Source organism: Lontra canadensis, unplaced genomic scaffold (genome assembly GCF_010015895.1).
Source record: "Lontra canadensis isolate GAN:19392208 unplaced genomic scaffold, GSC_riverotter_1.0 scaffold1, whole genome shotgun sequence".
Classification (NCBI taxonomy): Eukaryota; Metazoa; Chordata; class Mammalia; order Carnivora; family Mustelidae; genus Lontra; species Lontra canadensis.
This window is the reverse complement of record NW_022630995.1, coordinates 62,510,603-62,535,288: the sequence shown is the minus strand read 5'-3', so window position 1 is coordinate 62,535,288 and position 24,686 is coordinate 62,510,603. Positions and strand designations below refer to the sequence as shown.

At 51.5% G+C, this 24,686-nt stretch overlaps 1 protein-coding gene across 2 annotated transcripts in view; it reads left to right on the top strand.

Annotated features, from left to right (window-relative positions):
* Nucleotides 1–24,686, top strand: part of CRMP1 (collapsin response mediator protein 1) — a 71,757-nt gene extending 47,071 nt beyond the window's left edge. For both annotated transcript variants that reach the window (XM_032855291.1, XM_032855300.1), the window contains exons 6-14: nucleotides 1,407–1,487; nucleotides 6,027–6,095; nucleotides 7,219–7,339; nucleotides 9,939–10,095; nucleotides 11,349–11,490; nucleotides 12,365–12,535; nucleotides 17,800–17,979; nucleotides 20,294–20,459; nucleotides 23,617–24,686. In XM_032855291.1, coding sequence (XP_032711182.1) covers nucleotides 1,407–1,487; nucleotides 6,027–6,095; nucleotides 7,219–7,339; nucleotides 9,939–10,095; nucleotides 11,349–11,490; nucleotides 12,365–12,535; nucleotides 17,800–17,979; nucleotides 20,294–20,459; nucleotides 23,617–23,708 — 1,179 coding nt within the window. In that variant the 3' untranslated portion in view covers nucleotides 23,709–24,686. The remainder of the gene's footprint in view (nucleotides 1–1,406; nucleotides 1,488–6,026; nucleotides 6,096–7,218; nucleotides 7,340–9,938; nucleotides 10,096–11,348; nucleotides 11,491–12,364; nucleotides 12,536–17,799; nucleotides 17,980–20,293; nucleotides 20,460–23,616) is intronic.

Sequence of the window (24,686 nt, the reverse complement as noted above, 5' to 3'; positions counted from 1 at the left end):
CCCTCCCTCCCTCCTTTAATTTTCTCACCTGTGCAGTGTGGCCGTCTCTGGGCGGGCTGGCTTCCAACACTGTCATGTGGGGGAGAGGAGCTCGAGAGGGTGGTGCTCTCGTGGTGCATGCAGGGTGTTGAGGTCATTGTCTCCCGGGCACCTGGCCTTCTTACACCACTGGGACTCTGGGTTTGTCGTATGAGCATTGCTCTGACCTCTGCTGGTTAAAACAGTGGGGCAGTGTGGTGGCAAAGGGCATGGATCCTATAGCCAGACTTTTGGGCTGCAGCCCTGGCCTTGCTGTGCATCCCGAGGCAGCTTTCCCAACCTCTTTGTGCTTTAGAGTCGTAAGACTCCCTGCCTCCTAGAGGTTGTCAGGGGATTGAATGAGTTTCCGAATACATGACTCTAGGACAGTGTCTGGCACACACAGGGGCCCTGAGAAGCTATGATTCCTCATGACCATGCAGTTGGACAGGAAGGGGGACGCATCCAGGTCTCACCTTTCAAAATAAACGCTCGGAGTTACAGAGAATAACTTACCCCAAGGCGCCCTGGAAGCTTTGATGTATCATCGAAAGGCTAAGATCGGTTCAGTTTCGTGAAAAAGTAGCGTGTGTCTGTCTGGCATAACGTGTTTCATTCTAACCACCAAAGCTCCAAGGGCAGACGGAGTTCAGCCATGGAGGTCCTGGAAGGTGCTTCCTGCCCCCAAGTACCCACCCCTCCTGCCCCACCTGCCATCTGCATCTAGAAGCACATGTCCCAGGGTGGGGTGCTGTCTTGCATGCATGCACAACAAAGTTAAAATTCGAGAGGCCCTGGAGAAGGAATGTGGCGGCTGTGGTCCTCATGGTGGGCACGTATCTGAGTGCAGATCCCCTGCAGGTTGGAGCAGGGCAGCGGATGGGGCAGGGCCTCTGCTGGCCAAGTAAGCGGATGCCTGGCAGGGTGTGTGTTACCTGTTACCTGAGTTGTTGTAGAACTTGGCCCACAGCCCAGGCTGAGCACACCTGGGTCCTCAAGTTCAGTAGACCTGAAACCAGGGTCTGAGCGTGGCTGTCCCCAGCAGCAGCTGCAGCCACCTTAGTGGGACGGAGCCACGTCGAAGGCAAGGAGGCACCATAGGCACTGGGACCAAGGGCATTTCCTGCGGTGCTGTGGCTTCACTCAGTTTTGCCCTTCCCCCAGCCTGCTGCTCTGGGATCTGGAGGGTGTCAGGGTCAAGGAGAGACCCTTTCCAAGGCTTAACTTGTTGGGCAACACATTCCGTGGGTGTGAACAGAGTGGCCGCGTTGCCTCTGCAGGGGCGGGAGGGTGACTCCGTGAGCAGAAGAGCCCTCTTTGCAAATGCTCAGGTTCTGACATTTTTATCTCCCCTCCCCCTCTCCCCCACCTGGTTGCTTCTCCCTCAGCTCTATGAAGCCTTCACCTTCCTGAAGGGGCTGGGCGCTGTGATCTTGGTCCACGCAGAAAATGGAGACTTGATAGCTCAGGTGAGTGGCATGGCTGTCCATGGTTGCCGCTCCCATCCGCATCCCAGCACTGTCATGGTGTGACCAGAGGGGTGGAGACGTTGGTGAGCAAGGTGGCTAGGCAGTGAAGGGTCAGGCCGAGAGCTGGATGGTGGCTCAGATGCTCCAGGTACGGGTCACGCACGCACCGCCTGCAGGGGGCTCTCTGCACAGTGAGGATGACAGAACTGCCCTGTGAGCCTCACGGGCTTGCATGAGGAACAAGTAAGGATCAGCTGGAGGGGCTCCGCAAACTTGGGGCATGCTAGAGGTGAGGTGCGTGGGAGCTAGCATCGCTCATCATCTTGTAGGACTTGGGAGGAGTGTAATGGTGGGTCCCCTGCCACCACCCAGCCCGTTGACCACAGGCACCTGCCTCACGAGGATTAAATGATATCATGTACGTGAAGTCCAGTGTCCAATACACAGTAGGCCGTAGCCATGCAAAATTTTGGATGGGGAGAGACATGAATGCATTTTGACCCTTCTGGCTGTAGGATGGACAATTTGACAGGAGAAGAGTAGAAACAAGTGACCAGCTAGGTTCTCCTCCTTCAATTCTCAGAAGAAATGAAGATGGGAGATAGAGCAGAGGAAAGGAGCCCAGTCCATGGGTCTCGTTGGTTGACCAGATGGAGAAGAGGAGGAAGAGGTCAGGGGCATGGGTTGATCATGACATCACAAAGCAAGATCGTGCATACCGGAAAACATTTGGACACATCTAATGAAAGTAGTTAATATGAGGCGTGATGCGAAGGAGTTTGTATATAGTGACAGTCACCACTACATCACAGATATGACACAGATATCCCCACTTTATAGGTAGAGAAATGGGGCTCAGATGTGCATAGCTTGCTTGATTATGTGGGGCACAGAACCGGGATGATATGGCAGTTCTGAGCGCAGCAGGTCTTCGCCACGATGGTTAAATGCGTGAGCTCTGATGCACGCTGGGAACGTCAGCTCTTGGCTTATTAGTTGGGATTATACAAGGGTGTGGACCCCAGGAAATGAGGATCACTGGGGGCCCTCTCAGAGGCTATCTCCCAGTCTGTCCTCTGATCCCCAGTGATTGGGATCCCGCTCACACGCAGAACATATCCATCCCTGTCCAAGGTCCTCCAAATTCCCACTACAGCACCAAAGTCTGGAAGTGTCTAAGTCAGATCCATGTGTAGATGAGGCTCTTTGGGGATAGTTCCTACAGTCTTCCGGTCTCTGGAGGCAAAGAGGCAAGTTATCCGCCTCCCCCAACGTACACTCAACATACAGCACACAATGGTGGGGGGACGTTCCTTTTCAAGAGGGAAAATGGAAGGCTTCAGGCATGGGTCCATAGCTGTTCTGAAATGCAGTTGGGCAATTGCTGGCCGTTCCTTGATTAGGTCCCGGAGGCTGAGAGTAGTTCTGCCTGACTCTTGGCTTCCCCTTCTGGACTCGGTTCATCCCCCCACTTCCTGTCATCCATCCTATCTGTGAAAGGTAGTGCGTTCTTGCCACAGAGCCTGCTCCCTGCCTGGTACAGCTGGGAGGTACAACTGCTTCCTTTCAGCCCAGGCTGCCTGGGTTTTGCTAAAGTGAATCTCCCAGCCTTTGTTGGCTTCCTATGACTCCCTCCATGGTTCATGCCATCAGATAAAAGACACCCATGGGTTTCTTCCTGATAAGCCTACTCCTGCCCTTCTCACACCCTGAGCTCTCTAGAGGCTCTCTTGTTGGAGGAGCTCTGGGGTGCACCATCAGTCTCCTTAAAGGGCTTTTTTTGTGACCAATTCACCCCCAAGTCCCCAGCCTCCATCTTTCCAGATCTTCACCAACATTGTGGGGCCATACCCCACTTTTGTCTTCTGGAGTATTGTCTGCTGCTTATGTCCTGGATTTTACATTTGCTCAGAAGACATTTCTTTTAGATTTTTAAAAAGATTTAGTTACTTGAGAGAGAGAGAGAGAGCATGGGGGGGAATGGGAGGGGCAGAGGGAGAGAGAGAATCTCAAGCAAACTCCATGCTCAGCGCCAAGCCCAACCCGGAGCTTGATCCCAGGACCCTGAGATCATGACCTGAACTGGTCAAGAGTCAGACTCTCTAACCAACTGAGCCACGCAGGTGCCCCCAGAAGACATTTCTTGATTGTACTATCTTTTGCTCTTTGGAGAAGCAGAGAATTTTCAAGACAACCACGTCCTGGGTCCTTTTTTTCTTTTCTTTTTTCTTTCTTTCTTTCTTTCATTCTTTTTTTTTTTTTTTTTTTTTTAAAGTAGACTCCAATGCAGGCTTCAGCTTCCAATAATGTCCTCATTCCCTTTCAAGTTCTCCCTGCCAAGGTGCTCAAGGTCCATCTTTCTACTGACGGTCCAGTCCGTTCCAGGCCACTTCGCGCTTTCTCTAGTCGTGCCCCCCTTGCACTGCCTGGTCCCAGAGCCATCCCCACAGCCTCAGGTGGTTTTCATGGTAACACCCTCCTTCAGGCCACCACCATCTACATTAGTTCTCTGTGGCTGCTTCACTGGGGGTCCCGAAACTTCGCATGTGAAAGCAATAACCGTTTATGATCTCAGGTCCCATCCCATGGGCCCGGAGCCCAGGTGTGGCTCAGTGGGCTCTGTTGCAGGCTGCAGTGGAGGAGTCAGGCAGGGCCAATGCCATCCTCAAGGCCACACTGGGGTGAGACGTCTAGCCACAGTCCAGTGCTTGTTCTTGGAATTTAGTTCTTTGCAAGCTCAGACGGATGCCCTCTGTTCTTGGCTGGCTATTCCCCGAAGGCCGGCTTGGTTCCTTGCCCTGAGGACAACCCCAGCAGGGGTGCTGGCTTCCTTCCGAGTGAGTAGATGGGAGAACAAGGGGGGAGGGTGAACCAGGTGGAGGTCACAGTCCTTTGTGACGTCATCTCAGCAGTGACAGCCAGAGACATGGACATCTCTCTTATCCATGTTCTGTTCATTAGAAGCAAGGTGCTAGGTCCAGCAACCTAGGGGTTACACAGGGCATGGAGCTATGAGGTGGGCCTGTTGGGGGCCTCTCAGTGATCTCCCGCCACACGCACCTGTTTGGCCTAGTTTTGCCGTTAATAGAAATGCAACAATATGACACGTGTTCTTTTATGTCTGGCTTCTCTTGCTCCAAACAGGATCTGTGAGATTCCTCCCTGCCTTCCACAAAACAACAAATTTTTTCCTTTTGTTCATCACTGTAGAATACCAAGGCAGGAATAGGTCCTAATGTATTCTCTCACTGATGGATACTGGGGTAGTTTCAAATTTGGGGACTGTTGTGTATCAGGCTGGCGTGAACACTCTTGGTTCGGCCTTTTGTTAAACCTGGGTTCGTGTTTCTGTTAGCGTCTACCTGTATACTCAGCTTCGGTCGTAACTGCTAAACCTCTTTCTAGAGCAAACAAGCCCCAAACACCCACGAGTGAGATGTGCAGCGGGGCGCCGCCAGCACCTGGGCTCGACGCCGAGGAGGGGGGTGTGGTCTTAGCTTTCCATGCTGCCCACATAGGATTTAGCTTTCTCAGTTCCAATAAATGTCGCCCTTTGCTCCTCTACTTCCCAGGTTCCCAGATTTTGTCTTCATTGTCTGCTCTGCATTCTCATGGCTCTTGGGTACCTTTCCTGCTCCTTCTGTGGGGTTGCAGAGGGGGAGTGAAAAGAATGCACGGGCTCAGGCCGCCATTTCTATCCTGTTCGTCTTCCTGTGATCTGTGCTTTCCTCCATGAAAGCATCTTGTGTCCTTCTGCCCTCCTCCCTTCTTCGCTTCCTGTCTTCTTCACTACAGAAATAGCAAGGGACGGTTAAACAGTCTGGCACACTGATCTCTCCATGTTATAAGTCATTGTGTAAATAGTGTACAGAAATGCTCTATAAGCGCTGTCTTTGGTAGCTCAGATTATCCCATTGTTTACTGAAAGCTACCCCGGCTATGAGATCTTGACGTTTCCGGTTTACATTCTTACAATAAAGCTGAAGCTTAATAACCTGAGATGTGGTTGAAATTATGGTGTTTTGTTTTGTTTTTTTTCCCCATGGCTGATAGGGCTGGGGACCCATGGCAGGGATGTGCCCAAGAATGCTACAGAAACCACGCAAGTGACAATTAGCAGCACAGCTGACATCTGGCCAATATAAAAAACATCTTTTTTTTTTTTGAGAAATTTTTTAATTTTTTTGGCAAGGAAAGCTTGAAGCCAATGTGTTTGAATCTGGGGCATTAGCACAGGGAGTCATTTCTAGGCTCTGTGGCGAGCTGGAGTACAGGCTTCCTCTTAGAATGGCTGACATTGGGAAGAAGAATGATGAGAGTCCCTGCCACTGAGTGAGCTTGACCACACCCCTGGTCCCATGTGGTTGTCTTGCTGGCTCCCTCACTGACTCCGTGCAGAAGCTCTAAGACACAGGTGCTCTTGTCCCAGAGCTGGGATAAGCTCTTAGACTCAGCGGCCTGTCTGCTAACGGGGCCTGGAGGACTGGCCTTTCCCGGCTGACGTTCTACAGTCACTGACTCGGTGCTCCTGTCTTGCAGGAACAGAAGCGGATCTTAGAGATGGGCATCACAGGTCCCGAGGGCCATGCTCTGAGCAGACCCGAGGAGGTAATGGGGGCTCCCCTGGGGTGTGACTCTGACAACACTGAAGGCAGGCCCTGATGCTGTTTCAGCTAGAACAGCGAACAGGGCCCCCCCCCCCCCCCGGTCTCCATCCCCATTCCCCCGACGGGAGCATCCCAACACACCTGGCTTCCTGTGGGGCCTGAGGGAAAATGGGGGAAGCCAGGGGAAGACCCTGCTTATCCCTGAGCCCAGAAGCTCCACACCAAGGCCCATGAACAGTTCAGTATCATAACTGGATAGAAGGATCCTTGCTGAGGACCTTGTGTATTTGGTGATAGAAAAATGGAGCCGCATATTCGAGACCTAGAACCGACAGAACAGCTTCTCCTGCACATTGCCCACTGTGTTCTAAGACTTGAGCATGGATGTGTGTGTGTGTGTGTGTGTGTGTGTGTGTGTGTATTTGTGTGTCTGTGTGTGTGTGTGCATGTCTGCCATGGGCCTGGCCTTGAGCTGGGCACTGGGGCCACAACACATGGTAGATAAACTTTTTAAGTTGATCTAGAACAGTGGTATGCACATGAGCTTCATGGCCCGTGAGCGGTGTTCCTGGTCCCTGGTGAGATCAGGACAGACCGGAAGACCATGTTGACACTTCCCTTATAGCACCGTGGGACTCAGTGTCCGTCTCAAGCATTGGGACCACGTCTGGAGCATCAGCAGACTGGAGATTAAAAACAAAGCAGTACAAAACATATCTGGTCCTATTGTTTGCGCAGCACTGGTCTAGAGGGGGCACACAGGAATGTCTGTCGGACACATGCGTTCACTTATGGCAGGTGTTTTATAAGTAACGGACCATTTTATGGGCCTTTCGAGGCTTTATCCTGCCTGGTCTGTCCCCTCCTCACAGAACACGCAGCATGCTTCCAAGGAAGCAGATGAACAAAATTCTGCCTTCCAATCCTTGAACCAAATACGCTTGGACTCCTTTTTTCCTTTCTTTTTAAAAATCTGTTACTTTTCTGCCTTGAAGCAGTAGATTTGCCTCTGGCTGCACTTAATTAAGGAAAACAGAAGGGCTCTGATTCAGGGAGAGCCCTAGGGGCTGGGGGGCGCGCCTCTGCCCCTCCCTCCCGTGACCCGCATATTGCTGTGTCCCCAGCTAGAGGCTGAGGCTGTGTTTCGGGCCATCACCATCGCTGGTCGCATCAACTGTCCGGTGTACATCACGAAGGTGATGAGCAAAAGTGCGGCGGACATCATCACCCTGGCCAGGAAGAAAGGTACGCAGTCCAGTGCCCCGGCCTCCTGTGGGCCTTAAGGAGAGGGCTTGTCCAGCAGGTCAAGTTCACTGATGGGGCCACTGCCCAGGGCAGAGACACCCTGACAGTTTCCAGCAGTCTGAGCCCTTATAGGTAAATTATCCCACTTTGTAGGATTGGATGAGACCCTGTATTATATTTTTATTTTAATTTGCTTACTTGATGAGAGAAAGAGAATCATATGCTCTATCTCATGACCCCGAGATCATGACCTGAGCCCAAATCAAGAGTCAGACGCTCAACAGACTGAGCCCCATGGGTGCCCCGAGACCATGTATTTTAAAGAGCTCTGCATTGTTCCAGTTCTGTTTTGGGGTGGGGGGCGGGGGTGTGTGTCTCATCAAGTCAGTGCTGGGGCCGGGTTGCATCAGCTCTGGGATCCTGCCCTCCCTCTTTCTGGTCCCCTCTGGACACATCATCCTGGGTCCCCTGTCTAGGGCCCCGTGGTTGGTGCCTGCATCCACGGTCAGGTGTGGGGCCCGTGCAGGGTCTTGGGTCTGGGTTGACAAGGAAGAAGATGGGTTTCCAGAGCCAGGGGTTCTGGGCACAGCCCCATGCTGGACATCAGGAGAGTGTGGTTCAGGAAGCCAGTGACCCAGCTCAAAGACAATGCCCCACTGAACCATACCAAGTGTCTGCTACTTTGTCTCTAAGATGCGAAGTCTTCAGGCTCATAGATAAGAAGTCCTTGGCGGGATCCCAGGGCTCCGTGGGTGTTGGATGCCATTCTCTCCTCCAAGTTGGCTATTTAATTCCTGCCTGGGTGCCCTCACCTCCCAAGTAGGGCCCCAGTACCAGGCTGCCTGCTGTGCTGAGGACCATTGGAGGAGGGCTCAGTGGGCACATTCTGATTGCAGGAGACTCAGAGTAGGGGCCCGAGGGCAGGCCCCCGGCCTCCTCAACAGGGACGTCCACACTCCCCCACCAGTCACCAGACCAAGAATGAAGAAGGCTCCCAGAGCAGCTTCCATCCCAAACTCAGGGAGAGAGAGAGAGAATGACAGACAGACCAACAGACAGAGGAGGGGTAGTGCACATTATACGAAGGTTGTGGCTGGTGGACATCTGCCAAGGACAGTCACCTTTGTGCCTGGTCCCTCTCTGTGTCACATGAGACTGACCAGGGACCTGCGGGTCAGTGCAGAAGGCGGGGTGGAAATCAACAAGCCAGCAGCCATCACTGAGCAGCTGCCGTATGCCTGAGCCTCCCTGTTTCTCATGGGAGCCCTAAATGGGAAGCATTACTAACTCTATTTTTAAAAATACCTTCAATAATATATTTTTAACCTCATGCATCCAAACTCTTACTTCAACATGCAATTACATGAAAAATATTAGAGATATTTTGTGTTACTGTTGTGTGCTGTCTTTGAAATCTAGTGTGTCATGTTCCAGCACATCTCAATTTCCGACTGGCATCAAGGGCCTGACAGCCTCATGGGTCTGGCTGTTACCGTGTGGGGCTAGAGCCGCTGTGAACCCACAATACCTTGTCTTAGTATTTTTCAGGGAAAGCTGGCAGAGGCATTGAAAGAGAGCACTCTGGTAGACACAGCTTGCTTAGAACTGGCCCCATTTTAAGGATAAGGAAACCGAGGCAGAGCGGTGACAGCAGTTTGGAAGCAGTAGTAAGCACGCAGGTCCTGGCCACATGGAGGGATATGGTGGCTGCCAGTCCCATGTGGCTGTTTCCATTTAAATTATGTAAAACTAAGTACAATTGTAAATGCCTTCCTTGGGCTGTGCTAGCCCCATTTCACATGCTCAAGAGCCACAGGAGGCTAGTGGCCGCCGTCTTGAGTGGCAGGGAGAGAGAACATTCCCATCACTGCGGGACCGACTCTCAGGCAGCCTGGTTGCTGTGCCGGGCCGCCACGGTGGCCTTGGGCAGATGCATGTATCCAGGCAGCATCCATCTCTGTGAGCAGACCTGCTCCCCGGAAGGCGGGCCAGAATTCCCGGAAAGCGGATGTTCTGGAATTAGCCCTCAAGGGGTGGGTGGGTGGCTACACAGCCCAGCTCCCTCGCCGTGGGGGTGGGATGGCCCTGAGGTGCCATCAGTGGTCTCCCAGAGGCCCTGGTGGCCCTGAGCTGCATGTGCCCTTGGCCGTGACTCAGTGATTATACACCTGTTCTTGGCTTCTCTCTCAGCCTTGTGTCACCTCCTCCATCCCCAGCCGGTGCTGCCTGAAATCACCCCACAAGTAAAACACTTGAACTCGACCCCTTTGCTGGAAGATGGGCTTCTGGCAGAATCCACACTGAGACAGCCAATCCCGTCCCTGGGCCTGGAATGACAAATCTGCCAAAGGGCATAATGGTCCTATCCAAATACAAAATGCATTACCAGTCCAGGAGGTTGCTGGGGAGGTCAGCCGATGCTAACTGCCTGGCAGCTGGGAGTCAGCAAACTGTGTGGTGATGCAGGGAAGAAGGACAGATGACAACTTGCCCCTCAGACCATTGTTCTCCTGTCTCTGACCCTTTACTTCTATGTTACCCAAACCCCCACCCCAAGAGACCACCTGTCCTTGACTGTGTGTTGTGTTTGTCCCCGCAGGCCCCCTGGTGTTTGGCGAGCCCATCGCTGCCAGCCTGGGGACGGATGGCACCCACTACTGGAGTAAGAACTGGGCCAAGGCAGCGGCATTCGTGACTTCCCCTCCCCTGAGCCCAGACCCCACCACGCCTGACTACTTGACCTCCCTGCTGGCCTGGTGAGAGCCAAAGGGGTGGTTGGGGGGGGTCCCAGGTGCACAGTGGTATATTGGGAAGCACCCAAGATTAGGCATGAGAATCCAGGATTCACCCTGGGTTTGTCACATAACCTGCCATGGCTTTCTGCTTTGGTTTACCTATCGGCAAAGTGGGGGAGAACATTGTATCTGGTGTGGGGCTGGTTATAGACAGTGTAGGAATATGGCCTGGAATTGAGGGCTCAGCATGTGGCTACTGTTTCTTGCAAAGCACCCCCTGGGTATGTGCACACAGTAGGAGCACAACCGCATTGGTCCCTTCCCTGCTGTTGGCCAGCGTGAGGAAGTAGCGCTTAGGTTTAAGAGAATGCTAAGTGGTGAGGTGTGCAGGCTGTTCTGGAAGCAGAACCACATGCTCAGAGCCAGGAGACTTGCAGAAGGCTTCATGGGGGAGGCAATATTGGGCCTGGAGCTAGAGGATTAGTAGGAGTTTGCTGGCTAGGGGAGAAGTCCTGGCTTCTGGTCAGAAGGAGCGCCAAGGGGGTGTGAGGGTGTGTGCCTACCCTGGAAACCTCTTTCTCCCACGTGATGCAGAATCCCTTCACTTGCATATCCACGGGCTTGCTCGTTGCCTGCAGCCCCATGTCTCCTGGGCAGCTCCAAGTCCAGACAGACTGCCATCTCCCCCCACAAAGCTGCTGCTCCCACAGTCTTGCCCATCTCTGAAGAGGGCAGGACACAGGCCAAAGGCCCCGGGATCTGACCACTTCTTGCCCCCTTGGCTGCGGCCATCCTGGTTTGCCTCTGACAGGCCTATTTCTCTGCTGTCCCTTCCATGCCCATGACATAGTCTATTCCCAACCAGCACCCAGATTTTAGACCCCAAGTCAGACCAAGCCAGTCCTCTGCCTAGAGTCCTCTAGGATCCTTTCCTTTCAACATGGAAGAGAAGTCCCCACAACACGCCCCAAGGCGAAGCCCTATCTGGCCTCACCCCCTAGTGAACCTGACTTGGCACCTTTTTTGTGTGGGTGTCTGCTCTTCCGAGTGAAGAAGCGGAGGCCCACCTAGGGAGCATCACTGAGAGAGCCCAGAGCCCACACTGACAGCACCTTCCCAACAAGGGGCCTTCTGATGTCACTCACCAATGCCCATGATATGCCCCAAATCCTCTCCCCAGAATTTCTTGGGGTTTTCATTTCATAGGCAGTACTGGATGCCTGAAGTTCAACCTGAACTCAGGTCTGACCCCTACCTTGTTTTCATCCTTGCAGTGGAGACCTGCAGGTCACAGGCAGCGGCCACTGTCCCTACAGCACTGCCCAGAAGGCAGTGGGCAAGGACAACTTCACTCTGATCCCTGAGGGCGTCAATGGGATAGAGGAGCGGATGACTGTTGTCTGGGATAAGGCAGTGGTAAGGCGCTCCCTGTTTCTCAATCCCCAGGAACATTCTAGAAGCACCCTAAGTGGCCCATCAAAAGCTAGCACATAGTGCACTGCTGGTTCCTTTTTTTTTTTTTTTTAAAGATTTATTTATTTGTGAGAGTGTCAGAGTAAGTGGGGGGAGGTGCAAAGGGAGAGAATCTTCAAGCAGACCTCCGTCTGAGAGCGGAGCCTGATGTGGGGCCTGATCCCACGACCCATGAGATCATGACATGAGCTGAAACCAAGAGTTGGACTCTCAACTGACGGAGCCACCGAGGCATCCCTGCACGGCTGATTCTTAATGCTCCTCCCTTCCTTGCTTTGAGGCAAGAGAGAATGCATATGGAGGGCACGTGAGGAAGGGTGTGACTCTTAAAAGAGCAGCACGGGTCCTGTGGGTTCCTCTGCAGTTGCAGGCCTCACAGTTGTCCTGTATTCTTTAAGGATGCAAAATGTTTTCCTTAGTTTTGTGTGCCTGTAAAGGTGACTTTGTAAACCCTGTGCCCGGGGTTGACATTGGGTATGGAGGGTGCTCGTTGCATTAGGACACCCCACATCACACTCTGGTTCCTGACTTGAACCAAAGGTTTTCATTTTCTATTAAACGTGGGCCCAGTGGGCCTGACAAGATAGCACAGTGGCCATCGAGCAAAGGTCAGCATGCTTCTGCATGGCCGGTTACATTTCCGCTCCAATGGGTCTAGGCCTTTATGCCCGTTCAGATGGCCTGTTTTCAGCAGGGGAGGAAAAAATTTCAGACTCCTCTCGAGGACTCCGGTCAGCAGGCCTAGATTTTTCCCTGCCTGCCCTTTCCCCAGCCCTGTTATGGGGGCGCTCTTCTCATCAGCAGTTCTTGCCTTTAGGCTACTGGCAAAATGGATGAGAACCAGTTTGTTGCTATCACCAGCACCAACGCAGCCAAGATCTTTAACCTGTACCCCAGGAAAGGGCGGATTGCCGTGGGCTCGGATGCCGATGTTGTCATCTGGGACCCTGACAAGGTGAAGACCATAACAGCCAAGAGTCACAAGTCGGTAAGTCCTGGCTTCCCCGAGTTGCTCCTGATCTGGGTGAGCAATTCTTGCTTGGCAACCACTTTAGAAGCCTCTGGTTGAAAATGATTTACAGAGTTTCCAACCAGGATGTGATCTGATGTCTGGCATGACTCAGTCCTTCATGTTTCTCTGCCAGTTGGAGACTGGCTTTGAGCGGCCTCGGCTAAGTTACTGATGTGTTACCAATGCGTTCTCTCTCTCCCTCTCTCTGTCTCTCTCTCTTAGTGGGCCATGCCCTGGATGCGTGCATTCTCAAGCTCAGAGAAGTATTAGGTCCAAGATTCTTTCTCCAACCTAGTTATCAAGCTAGAAAGGGTTTGATCTCCTGTCTCAGAAACCTCCTTCTTCACGTTGGGGTCACTGCTAACACTCGACAAAGGAAAGGGTTGGGCCTAGAGCCCTCAGTGTTTGAGCACACTGCAGGGGTGTACGCTCTCTGAGCTCCAGGCCCCAAGCCTATGGCCATGGGTTATTTCTGTGCTTTGTATCCTATGTGCCCTTGATTTCCTCACTCTGCCAGCAAACCTAGGATGCAAAGAGACGTGAGTCATCTTCTCCTCCCTTGTTGCTTGCTTCAAGCCCGCTCTGCAAGGGCAGCTGTGATCTTGGGTCCAAATTAATGTCCACATTAATGTCCTAATGTCAGAGACATAGGAGACCACATCCTATACCCCGGCCCACTATGTCTGTTACAGGACACAGGCCGGGGGAAGAGTGTGTGCATAGCCCATCATCCTGTGAGGGTCCTCATTGTCACACGGGCACAGCTTCCCAGCCTCCTAGGGGCTACCTGTTAGGAGAGGTGAGACCACATGCATGAGGACAAGGAAGTCTCATAAGAAAGTGACAAGAACCCTTCGTAGCAGTTCATGGGCTTGGCCCCCAGGTCCCAGGGAGTTGGCATGGGGCTGTAGAAGTCTTGTCCCACTTGCCAGCTGGCTGTCGTGTTTATGGTAGTCAGTGCTCCCTGGTGACATGCTGGTATCCTTCACCCCCCACTTCCCATCCCTGGTGACAGGATCAGGAGGAAATGAGACTGAGGTCACTTCCCTGGAGAATGGTGTACCCCATTCTCCACACTTACCACCTCGCAGGCACACGATCCCACTTGAATCACTGTGAATGCCGTGATGTGTGTGTGTCAAGTGGGGTCTGGTCCTACAGGAGAGACACGTGTTCCCTTGTGGGGTCAGGAAGGTGTCCCATCAAGAGAACTTTTGAGATGGTATGGCAGGTGGCAGGCTGTGGGCCACCCCACCCCTCGCTGCCCCTGAGCCCGCACCCAGGTGGACGCTGTGGTGGTTTGTGTATTTGTGTAGTTGTATATTCAGAAGGTTGTACATCCTCCCAGACTCATTAGCAGTCACTCCCCGTTCTCCTCTCTCCCGGTCCCTTTTGACCAGGGATTTGATTTCTTTCTCCCTGGATTTGCCGATTCTGGACCAGTCACATAAAAGGAATCCCATAGTGTGTGGCCTTTCGTGTCTGGCTTCTTTCGCTTGGCTTCATGGTGTTGAGTCTTGTCCACACCGCGGTGTGCGCTTCTACTTCATTTTCTTTTTTTTTTAAGATTTTATTTATTTATTTGGGGGGGAGGAGAGAGAGCACAGACGAGTGGGGGGGGGGCAGGCAGAAGGACAGCGAGGAGCAGACTCCCCATTGAGCAGGGAGCCCAATGTGGGGCTCAATCCCAGGACCCTAAGATCATGACCTGAGCCGAAGGCAGAGGCTTAACCCACTGAGCCACCCAGGTGCCCCTCTTTTTTTAAATTTTATTTATTTATTTGAGAGAGAGAGAGATCACAAGTAGGCAGAGAGGCAGGCAGAGAGAGAGGGGAAAGCAGGCTCCTCGCCCAGCAGAGAGCCCGATGTGGGGCTCGATCCCAGGACCCTGAGATCATGACCTGAGCCAAAGGCAGAGGAACCAACGAAGCCGCCCAGGCCCCAGTACTTCATTCCTTCTAATGGCTGAAGAACGCTCCCTTGCCCGGATAGAGCACATTTATCTCTTCATGGATATAAACGTATTCCCCATTTGTCAGTGTCCTGCTGTCTTTTATAGGACACAAAAGAACCAAGGACCAGTAACTGCCTTCTAGGGTAGAGACGACGGATCTGGGGATCCCAGATGAGAGATGACAATTTTGTTCGTTTTTTTTGTTTTTTAAAGATTTTACTTACTTATTTGAGAGAGAGAGACAGAGACAAAGAGAGACAGAGCATGAACGGGTAGAGGGAGAGGGAGAAGCAGACGCCCCACTGAGCAGGAACCCTGATGTGGGGCTCGATCCCAGGACCCTGAGATCATGACCTGAGCCAAAGGCAGAGGCTTATTCCAAACAAGCCACCCGAGGCACCCCAGTTTTGTTCATGTTAATTGTTATCCTTTGCACTGTTTGAATTATTACATCGTTCACATATTACTTTTAGGCAAGGAAACAACTTTTAAAACCTCATGTAGTGGCCAGATCTCGAATGTGGCATCTGTAGAGGGTAAGCCAGAACCTCGTGAGAGCTCCCCGATTAGGAGGGGCATGATAGCGCACATCGTGTCCTTCCAACATGAGGAATAGCGGGCCATGTGGGGCCGTGTGAGCCAGGAGGTCAGCCAGTCTCGACTGGTGGCTCAGTGGCTTGCTTCCTCACTGACTTCAGAGCATCACTCATACTCCGTATTTGGGCTTCATCGGGACATGGGTCAGCACATAGCGGGTCCCTTCAGCGTGATTCGGGAAGCATTAGGGTAGCAAACGTTACAGCTGAGAGCAGACCATCTGCCTGGGTCCTGGGAGGCAGCTGCTGACCCAGAGTGTGTCTCAGTGTCAGCAGCTGTGTGTGGACCCAGTCGTTTCCCTGAACCCCTGAGCGTGCTCCCAGAATCTAGTGGCAATGATAAGAGAACCCATTGGCCTATTACAAACCAGTAGGAAGAATGAATATCTTTTCTATGAAGTAATTCAAGTGCACTTTGAAAAATAGAATGGAAATCAAAATCCTGTAACTAGTAACAATAAAAACTAAAGACTTTTATAAACACAAGTTCTTTTACACCAAAATGATTCAGTAGAGCAAACAGCAATTCTTGCTAATTTCATCTGTAAGTTTAAAGCAATGCCATCAGAAAACTCAATGGAATTGTTGTTTAGCTGGAAAAGCAGAGGTCCTCAATGCTAAATGTGAGACTAGTCAGATATTTCTGGAACATAAAGGGGCAAGCCCTGCTCACCCCAGTTCTTCTTCTTCTTTTTTTTTTCCCTAAGATTTATTTATTTGAGAGAGAGAGAGAAAAGGGGGAGGGGCACAGACCCCTACTTGGGGCTTGATCTCGCAACCCCGAGATCATGCCTTCAGCTGAAACCAAGAGTCAGACACTGAACCGACTGAGCACACAGGCACCCTCATCCTCGTTCTTGAAGCAGGTTGTATGGTTACAGTCATTGAGGCAGTTTGCTGTTCGTAGAACAGAGGGGACATCGAGGTGGCAGCCCGACCACAGGGGAGAATTGGGTTTACAAAGCAGGAGGAAGTTCAGATTGGCCAGACAGAGGCAGTTATCAGCCAGTGGGTTCCAGCAGCAGACCCAGAAGGCCAGACCTCCACCATGTTCTTTACCCCAGAATGGACTGAAGGTTGAAATGAAAGCTACCAAAGGATTAGAATAAACCGTGTGTTTAGAAATGATAGTTTTGAAGGGGAAGAGATCTTTCTAAGCTAGACACAAAACTTAGAAAGCGTAAAGAGGAAGATTAGCCTGTGTGAGCATTGACTATGTACAAATTAAACCAAAAAACCCCACAGGGTGGCATAAAAATAATAATAATTATTACCTTGTATGAGATCCCAAGGCAGAGAACAGACAGCCAGGTGAGACTCGAGACAAAACAACGGATGAGTTCCCTAACATCACAAGTGTCCTTAGAAACCAGGAAGAAAATACCAAGAACCTAATAAATAAACAGCGTGTGGAAACACAGTTACGCAAGAAGAAATATACAAACAACGTATACAGCTTTCAAAACAGACTCAATCTCACTAGTAATTAACTAAATGCAAATCTCAGGAGTACGTTTCTCACCCACACAGTGACCGATACCCAGGTTGTTAATGGGGCACAGGTGGGGTTGGACAGCAGGAGGCACGTGAGGGAGCACAAATCTATCAAAGTTAAAAATCCACTTACTCTTTGGCTCCAACTCCACATCTAGAAAGGGGCTCACACATGCCAGTGTGGACATGCAGAAGCGTGGTTCAGTACGGGCTTCAGCAAAAGCAAGGAAAGCATCCAGTTGTCCATCTCTAGGAACCGATAAATAAATTCTCCCTGTAGGGAATACAGTACGGCGGTTTAAAAGGTGTTAAAAACAGTTTTAATAGGGACCTGTGCCGATATGGAACAATCTCTGAGGTCAGGAGAAAAATTTGGGTGAAACCCATTAGTACGGAGCTCTTGCAATGCCGAGACCATTGTTCATGCTCCAAAAATATCCGGGGGCTCAGGAGACTCTCTTTAAGGCAGGTGTCTCAGTCTGAGATAGCAGAGAGACCTACTTTTTAAAATCAAATGTCGCTTGTGCTTTTTGATTTTTCATTTTACTGTCTAGATGACCTACTTTTTAAATAATAAAAAACAGTTGCCCAGTGGTACTTACATTCCCTTTAGGGGTTATGAAAGGAACGGGTATTTCTAAGAACATATTTTGTCTTTCAAATTAGAAAAACAAAAGAAAGAAAAAAAATCAAAAATATAAAAATGACCTTACTCTGTGCTGGAGGGGAGTTTACGGACACGAAATCAAGGAAGTGTCTCTCTCCCCCGTGGCCGTCACGGTTGTCGGTTGGTCTGATGCCTTTGGAAAATAACTGGGCAGTAGGCAACACGTACCCTACAAAAGCTCAATATCTCTTAACCCAGTAACTTAATTATAGAAACTACCTTAAAGAAGGTATTTTTTAAAAAGACAGAAAAATGCCCATTGTGGTCAGAGCAGCCACATTGCCAGACAACAGGGGGAGAGGGGACGTGTTCATGTTCGTGGTGCCCGAGACAAAACCACCTTCAGCCTAAATGCGCAAGGGTGAGCGAGGGCTGATTCTGCTGAGGAAGGCACACAGAAGGGAAGAAGACAGGGCTCCAGAGAAGTGTTTCCCGAGGGCAAGCGCAGGAGGTGCCCGTGGGAGGACATCCGGAGGGTTCCACCCCCGCGGCAGGTGGTAAGGGCTCTGCTGTGCTTCTGGCCGTGCAGGCTGTGGAGTACAACATCTTCGAGGGCATGGAGTGCCACGGCTCCCCGCTGGTGGTTATCAGTCAGGGCAAGATCGTCTTTGAGGACGGCAACATTAACGTCAACAAGGGCGTGGGCCGCTTCATCCCACGGAAGCCTTTCCCCGAGTACCTCTACCAGCGCGTCAGGATCAGGAACAAGGTGAGTGGGTCCGGGGCATACAGCGTGAACAAGTCATGGCCATGGGAGCTATCACCCTGCCCTGCCGGCGTCTTGGGGCATGGTTGAGGTCCCAGGATTTTGCAGACTGTAAAGGGGTGTGTCCATGTAGGATGGGAGGGGTGGCAGGAGTAACACTGAATGGAGCTATTTTGGGGTACACGTCCCACATCATCTCGGCTTCCTCGGCAACCCCTCCTTGAGCATCAGGACCCTCCTATGGGTCAGACTCTGGTGCTCAAAGCAGTGGGCTGGCCAGCATAGCATAGCAGGAATGCTGGAACCTCTAGGCTTTGCCCTTCTGGGAAAAATCACCCCCAGGCTCCTCAAGGGATGGCAGAACAACCTCTCACGCCTTTCAGACCTGCCCTCTCTTCTTGCCTCCCCTGCCCTTCCATTCTGCATCTCTCTTTCCCGCTTTCCTGGAAGAGTCTCGGCAGGGACACGTGATGCCCCATTGAAGGGCATGTCACAGGCTCCATCCATTCTCCAGCATGGCTCAGGGAGCTTGCTCTCAGTTCACGCAAACTCCCCCTGGTGGCCCCATCATCTTCCTTAGTTGGGTCCCTCCTGTTACTCTGGCCACCTGCTTCCCACACTAAATGGCTGATGTTTGCTGGAAAGGCCAGCTTGTGTATGTGTGTAAATGTGTGTGTGTGCATAGATGTATCTATACATGTGTATGCGTACTTCTGTGTGTGGGTGTATATACCTACATGTGTGTGCATGTGTGTGTGCACGGATGTGTGTGCGCACAGGTACATGTATGTGCACATGTGTGCATGGATGTGTATGCAGTGTGTGCATGGGTGTGTGCATGCATATATGTATGCACAGATGCATGTGGGTGTGTGCACATTTGTGCACAGGTGTGTATGCATGGATGTGGGTGTGCAAGTGTGCGCATGGATGTGTGTGCACATGTGTATGCGTGGGTGTGGGTGCACGCATGTGTGCATGGATGTGTGTACATGTGTGTGCATGGATGTGTGTGCATGGATTGTGTGTACATGTGTATGCATGGATATATGTGTACGCATGTCTGTGTGCCCTACTGTGTGTGGTCCTGCTTTTCTTGTGCTTCATAAACGACCCCCCCCCACCACCACTGATTTTGATGGAAAAGCCTGGAAACATGATACCCCAGACTCCGAGGCCCACATTACAATGCTCGGGTCTTTCTGTGTCCTGTAGGGTGTAGCACCCCGGGTCAAAGATTCCAAATCACACGAACATTGTATGTCAGATAGGGAAGGGATGGACATGGAGAATAAGCAAGTCCGATCTGAGAAATGGCCATGAAGAGCTGGGGTGGCCGAGGGACAGAGCAGGATGCTAGAGATAAGGAGACTTGTGTAAACTCCTGGCTACAGGCCCACTGAGGGGCACCAGCACACTGGGGCCAGCTTCATTTCCTTTACATTGGTGTGACTCTGAGGCCTGTGGTTAGAAGCCACATCCATAAGAGCAGGTGCCTGGTCTGTATGCCAGGCCCTCATCTGCAGGGACCAGGAGGCTGAATCCCCGTGCAGGGCACTCCCTCCCTACGTGCCTGGGGGCAGAGGACAGGAGCCACACCAGGTGAGGGACAGGACCTGAACCTGTCTCTGGCAGAGATGAGCTTGGAGGAGGTCTCTGAAGGGCATGGGGAGGCAGGTTTGGAACCAGCTAGAATGGAAGGATGCCCAGAGATGCAGGAAGCGGGTATTGTGAAGAGGAGAACAGAAAGGTGGCCAGACCTGTATCAGGGATGTAGGGCTCCCCCGGGGCAATGCTCGACTTGTGGGGATGGAGACCGTGGTCCATGCCCCACCTACCAGAGGGTCTGAGCAGATGTTTATTTCATGGTTTCCCTGAGCCGGCTGCCCTCAGAGGTGGTCCCATCACCCCACCATGTGTTAGATTTTCTCCCTTCCTCTCCCCCTCCTCCTTTCTGGAATCACCTCCCAAATAAACTAGCTCCCCCAAATCTTTGTCTTGGGCTTACCTTCTGCTAGACCATAGATGATCAGTGGTCCTTGAGGGAGATGGGGCATGCAGGGAAAGTGTTTTCCTCTTGGAAATGGGTTTGGGGTCCTTCTGTATGGAGCTCTGTGTGTGTGTGTGTGCATGTCTTTGTGTGTTGGGTTATATAGGGGTGCATGCATATGGGGGTGTGTGCACATGTGTACCCACACGTGTGTGCATGTCCCCGAGGTGCCCTCTGGTCACTGTCCGGCTGCAAGGCTCTGGCCCACTTAATGGGAAGGCTCAGGTGCATCTTGCCCATCTGTCCCCCTCCCCTTCCTCTGTTTAGGTTTCAGGGTTACAAGGTGTTCCCAGGGGCATGTACGATGGTCCTGTGTACGAGGTCCCAGCCACACCCAAATATGCGACTCCTGCTCCTTCTGCCAAGTCCTCGCCTTCCAAACACCAGCCCCCGCCCATCAGAAACCTCCACCAGTCCAACTTCAGTTTATCAGGTAAGAGGCTTCCCATGCCCACAGCACTTCCGAGTAGCCCCCTTGGGCTCCAGAGGAGAAAGCAAGGAACAGGTGGGGAGCCCCATCTCCTCCCCTCCTGGGAGTGCCCAAATGGGCGGGGGTAAGTCAGAAAGCAGAGGGGCTCCACAGGGACTACACAGAGACACCTAACCCTGGTGATGAAGTCTGCACAAAAATTGGCCTTGAGCTCATCCTTAAGCGTGCCTTCCCCCGGAAGCTGAACCTGGTCCCTCGGACCCTAGGATGCTGCAGTTTCAACAGTTCGCCACGTGAGGGCAGACATGCACACGCTGGAATTGAATGGGAATTTTGTCCCCCGGAAATTTTGTCCGCGGGAGTATTTGAGGTTTTAGCGTGTTTCTACGCTGGGCTATGTTCTAGGAATACGGTGATGGATAAGACACAGCTGGGCAGCCCCCAGTCTTCTTCGGCGGGTCAGCAAATATTGTCTTAAAGGGCTGGAGGGTAAATGGTCTAGGTTTTGTGAGCCAAGACGTAAAATTTAGGGTATTATATTAAGTAGCCATTTCAAAGGCAACCATTGAAAAGTGTAAAAAAATATGTAAAAAGCTGTTCTTAGCCCATGGACTGTACAAAAACAAGTAGTGGCCAAGATTTGTCAGTGGTCCCTCGTTGCAGACTCAGATCTAACAGGAATGAAAACCATTTAAACAGAGAAGCTGATACGTTTGGGAAATGAGAATGGGGAAGCAGAGAGAGAAATGAATAGCCATTTAAATCGTGGGGTGACAACTTGCCCTCCATCCGGGGAGTGTCTGTCTCAGAGATTAGGCAGTGGGGGATATAAGTGGTGGTGGTGGGATCCCCATTTCAGCTTATCTTACTTCTCACAAGCCTTAGTGCAAGAGTTTCTCACACGAGTGTGATTCAAGTCTTTAAAAAGAACTAGTATGTTTTCCACCAATGGACCCAAAACACCACTCACATATTTCATGGGATGTTCAGTCAGTACAACGGGGATTAGACATAGAGCCAGGACAAGCCATGAGGGTGAAGAAACATGGAGTTTGCGGACTGGACCTCTCCTCCAGTCACAACTTGCGATTGTTATTAGGTATGGGGGGGGGGGGCGGGGAACCCTGCCCTTTTAGAACTGGAGAAACAATGAAATGAACAGTCTGCAGGAAGGGCTCCCCCACCAGCCCACACCCCAGCTCGGCGCTCACTGGATCCAGACCCACCACCCCGCCCCAGCCTGCCTCCCAGCAGGTTAGCAGGTGACTTCATTTGCTACCAGCACCATAGGGACTTTCTGATATCAGGAATGACTTCATAGGTGCCTTTTCAATACCTGCTTAATGTCACTTTCTAGATATGCAGCTGATTGAGTGCCCTAGGTTTCTTGTGCCCAACAGGTGCTATCAGAGTAGTGCACAGGTTACCAGCAAGGTGGAGGGGATTATGAGGGAAACAGGGATTGAGCACTAAGCCTGATCTCTGGTTCTGGGACTTGAAGAAGTTTCTGGCTTACCAGGAAGACACAGTGTCTACCAAGGGAGCTTGCCACACTACACTCATAGTGACTTTCAAAGATCAGACATGGTGGAGATGGAGGGTGCTTTATCTCTGCTCCTCTCACTTTACAGAAAAGGAAGTGAAGGCCAAGGGAAGGTGGGTTCGATTCCAAATCCCCCAGATTCCAGACACGATCTGTCTTGGAACCTGTCTCCGGACTGGACCCCAGTTCCCTCTCATGCCATCCCTCCTGGCTTTGTCCATCAGTCACTGCTTACGCACCGAATCCATATCTGCTGAGCACAGGTGCTGCACTTGATGCTGGAACTTTACATCTTTAGTGGCCAGAGAATGTATAAGGTTGGAGCAAATGGTGGTTTTTGCAAATTGAAAACAAAAAATATGATGCCCCTCCCCCATGCAGATGTGGCCGTTGCAAACAATGTGGGTAAATCCAGGTTCAAGTAGTTCTCAGGCACGCACGCACGCACTCATACATGCACACCCACACGTGCACGCCTATGCATACTGTGCAAAAAACACCTTTGGAGCCTCGGGCACTGCTGTGTGTTGTTCTAACTCCTGTAGGAGCCCGAGCTGTGGAGACAAACCAGTTGGGGCTGGAATTCTGGCTGGCCTGCCCTCCAGCTTTGCCCCCCCAAAGTGTATGACCTGAGCTTCCAATTCCTTATCTGTACATTTGAGATAAACACCTCCCCCTTCATAGGATTGCTGTCTACCCTAAACTCAAGCACACATATTAAAGCACCAGGCTTGTGCCTGCACACAGTAAGCACTCAATAGGTGCTTGCCCACGTGGTTCAAGAACATGACACCAGGTGAGAAATAGTGCAGGGTGCTCAGGGCTGCAAGGGGGTCACCCCAGGGCCTGAGGGTGGCACACAGAAGAGAGAGCAGTGAACCCCATGGATGTTGGGGAGCCTTTGCAGAGGTGAATCTGGACTGAACCCCATAGGGTGGAGAGGCTTGGAGGGCGTATTGGGATGAGGGCTCAGCCTTCCAACCCTCATGAGCAGCCTGTGGAACCTGTCAGTGGTGACTGGCTCTCTTTGTTTCTTTTCTTATTTTTCAGTGTTCCAAGATTCATTGTTTATAGATCACACCCAGTGCTCCATGCCATACGTGCCCTCCTTAATACCCACCACCAGGCTCACCCATCCCCCACCCCCCCTAAAACCTTCAGTTTGTTTCTCAGAGTCCACAGTCTCTCATGCTTTGTCTCCCTCTCCGATTTCTCCCAACTCACTTTTCCTTTCCTTCTCTTAATGTTCTCCGTGTTATTTCTTATGCTCCACAAATAAGTGAAACCATAAGATAATTGACTTTCTCTGCTTGACTTATTTCACTCAGCATAATCTCTTCCAGTCCCATCCATGTCGATGCAAATGTTGGGTATTCATCCTTTCTGATGGCTGAGTAATCTTCCATCGTGTATATGGACCACATCTTCTTTATTCATTCATCTGCTGATGGGCATCTTGGCTCTTTCCAGAGTTTGGCGACTGTGGCCATTGCTGCTATGAACATTGGGGGTACAGATGGTCCTTCTTTTCACTACATCTGTATCTTTGGAGTAAATACCCAGTAGTGCAATTGCAGGGTCATAGGGAAGCTCCATTTTTAAATTCGTCTCTTTCAGGTGCCCAGATCGACGACAACAACCCCCGGCGCACTGGCCACCGCATCGTGGCGCCCCCTGGTGGCCGCTCCAACATCACCAGTCTGGGCTGAAGGCTGACGGGCGGATGGCTGAGCTCCAGCGTGAAGCGTTCTAGGAATAATGTCCATTCCTTTCCCTGTCAGGGTTTGGGAAACCCGCAGTTTTATTTGGTACTGATGGGGGGAAAATTGAATGATGTTCTTTCCTCTCTTGTTTAGGAAGAAGTGGTACTAGTGTGGTGTGTTTGCTTGGAAACTCCTTGCCCCACGGTCATGTGTTCATGCTGACTCCACTTCAGAGCATGGGTCTCCATTTCCCTCCTTAGTGAACACAGGTTCTAGCAGCGTCTTGTACTGTCCCTCCCACTTCTGACTCCACGGGCTCCATGAATCTCTGGGTGGTTCCTTTTGCCCCCTTGTAGCTGTTCTAGGATAGTTGATGCATGTTACTAAATTATGTGTGCAGTCTGTGAGCGCGTCTGACGGGACATCACCGAGGACCCACGTAGACCCAATGCCGAGACCTCGAGCCCTCAGGGGTGATTCCAGAACTCTCCACGCAAAAATGTTTACTCATTGTCCCCACCCCAAGTCCGCCTGCCCCACTCCTCCCCACCCCCACCCGCCTCGAGAACCTTCTGTGAATTCTCAGAGAGGTAGGGGAACCTTCCAGTGTGTGCAGAGAAACACCATCCACGTCCTGTGTCAGAAACCCTGGTCTCCGTGGCACTTGTGACTCGCCATGCCGTCTTCTGGTCTGTGTGTGTCCTTCCAGCCAGCTCCGACTTCAGGCCTAGCCAGGTTCACACTCAGAAAGGGGTCTCCCCGCCCCCATCAGGGCTGACAACGATGGGGCGAGAGCTGCTCCCTGTGGCCCCACTCCTGGTCCCTTCGAGGTGGTTGACGGGGCAGTCAGATTTTTAAAGTTTTGTACAAAGTTTTCCTTTGTAATCACCCCCATTTTTACTTAACAACTGACTTATCGTGGCTCTTATTTCTGAATTCAAAGCTTGTGAAAAAATAAAGACAGTAAACAGCCTGCTGGCCCGA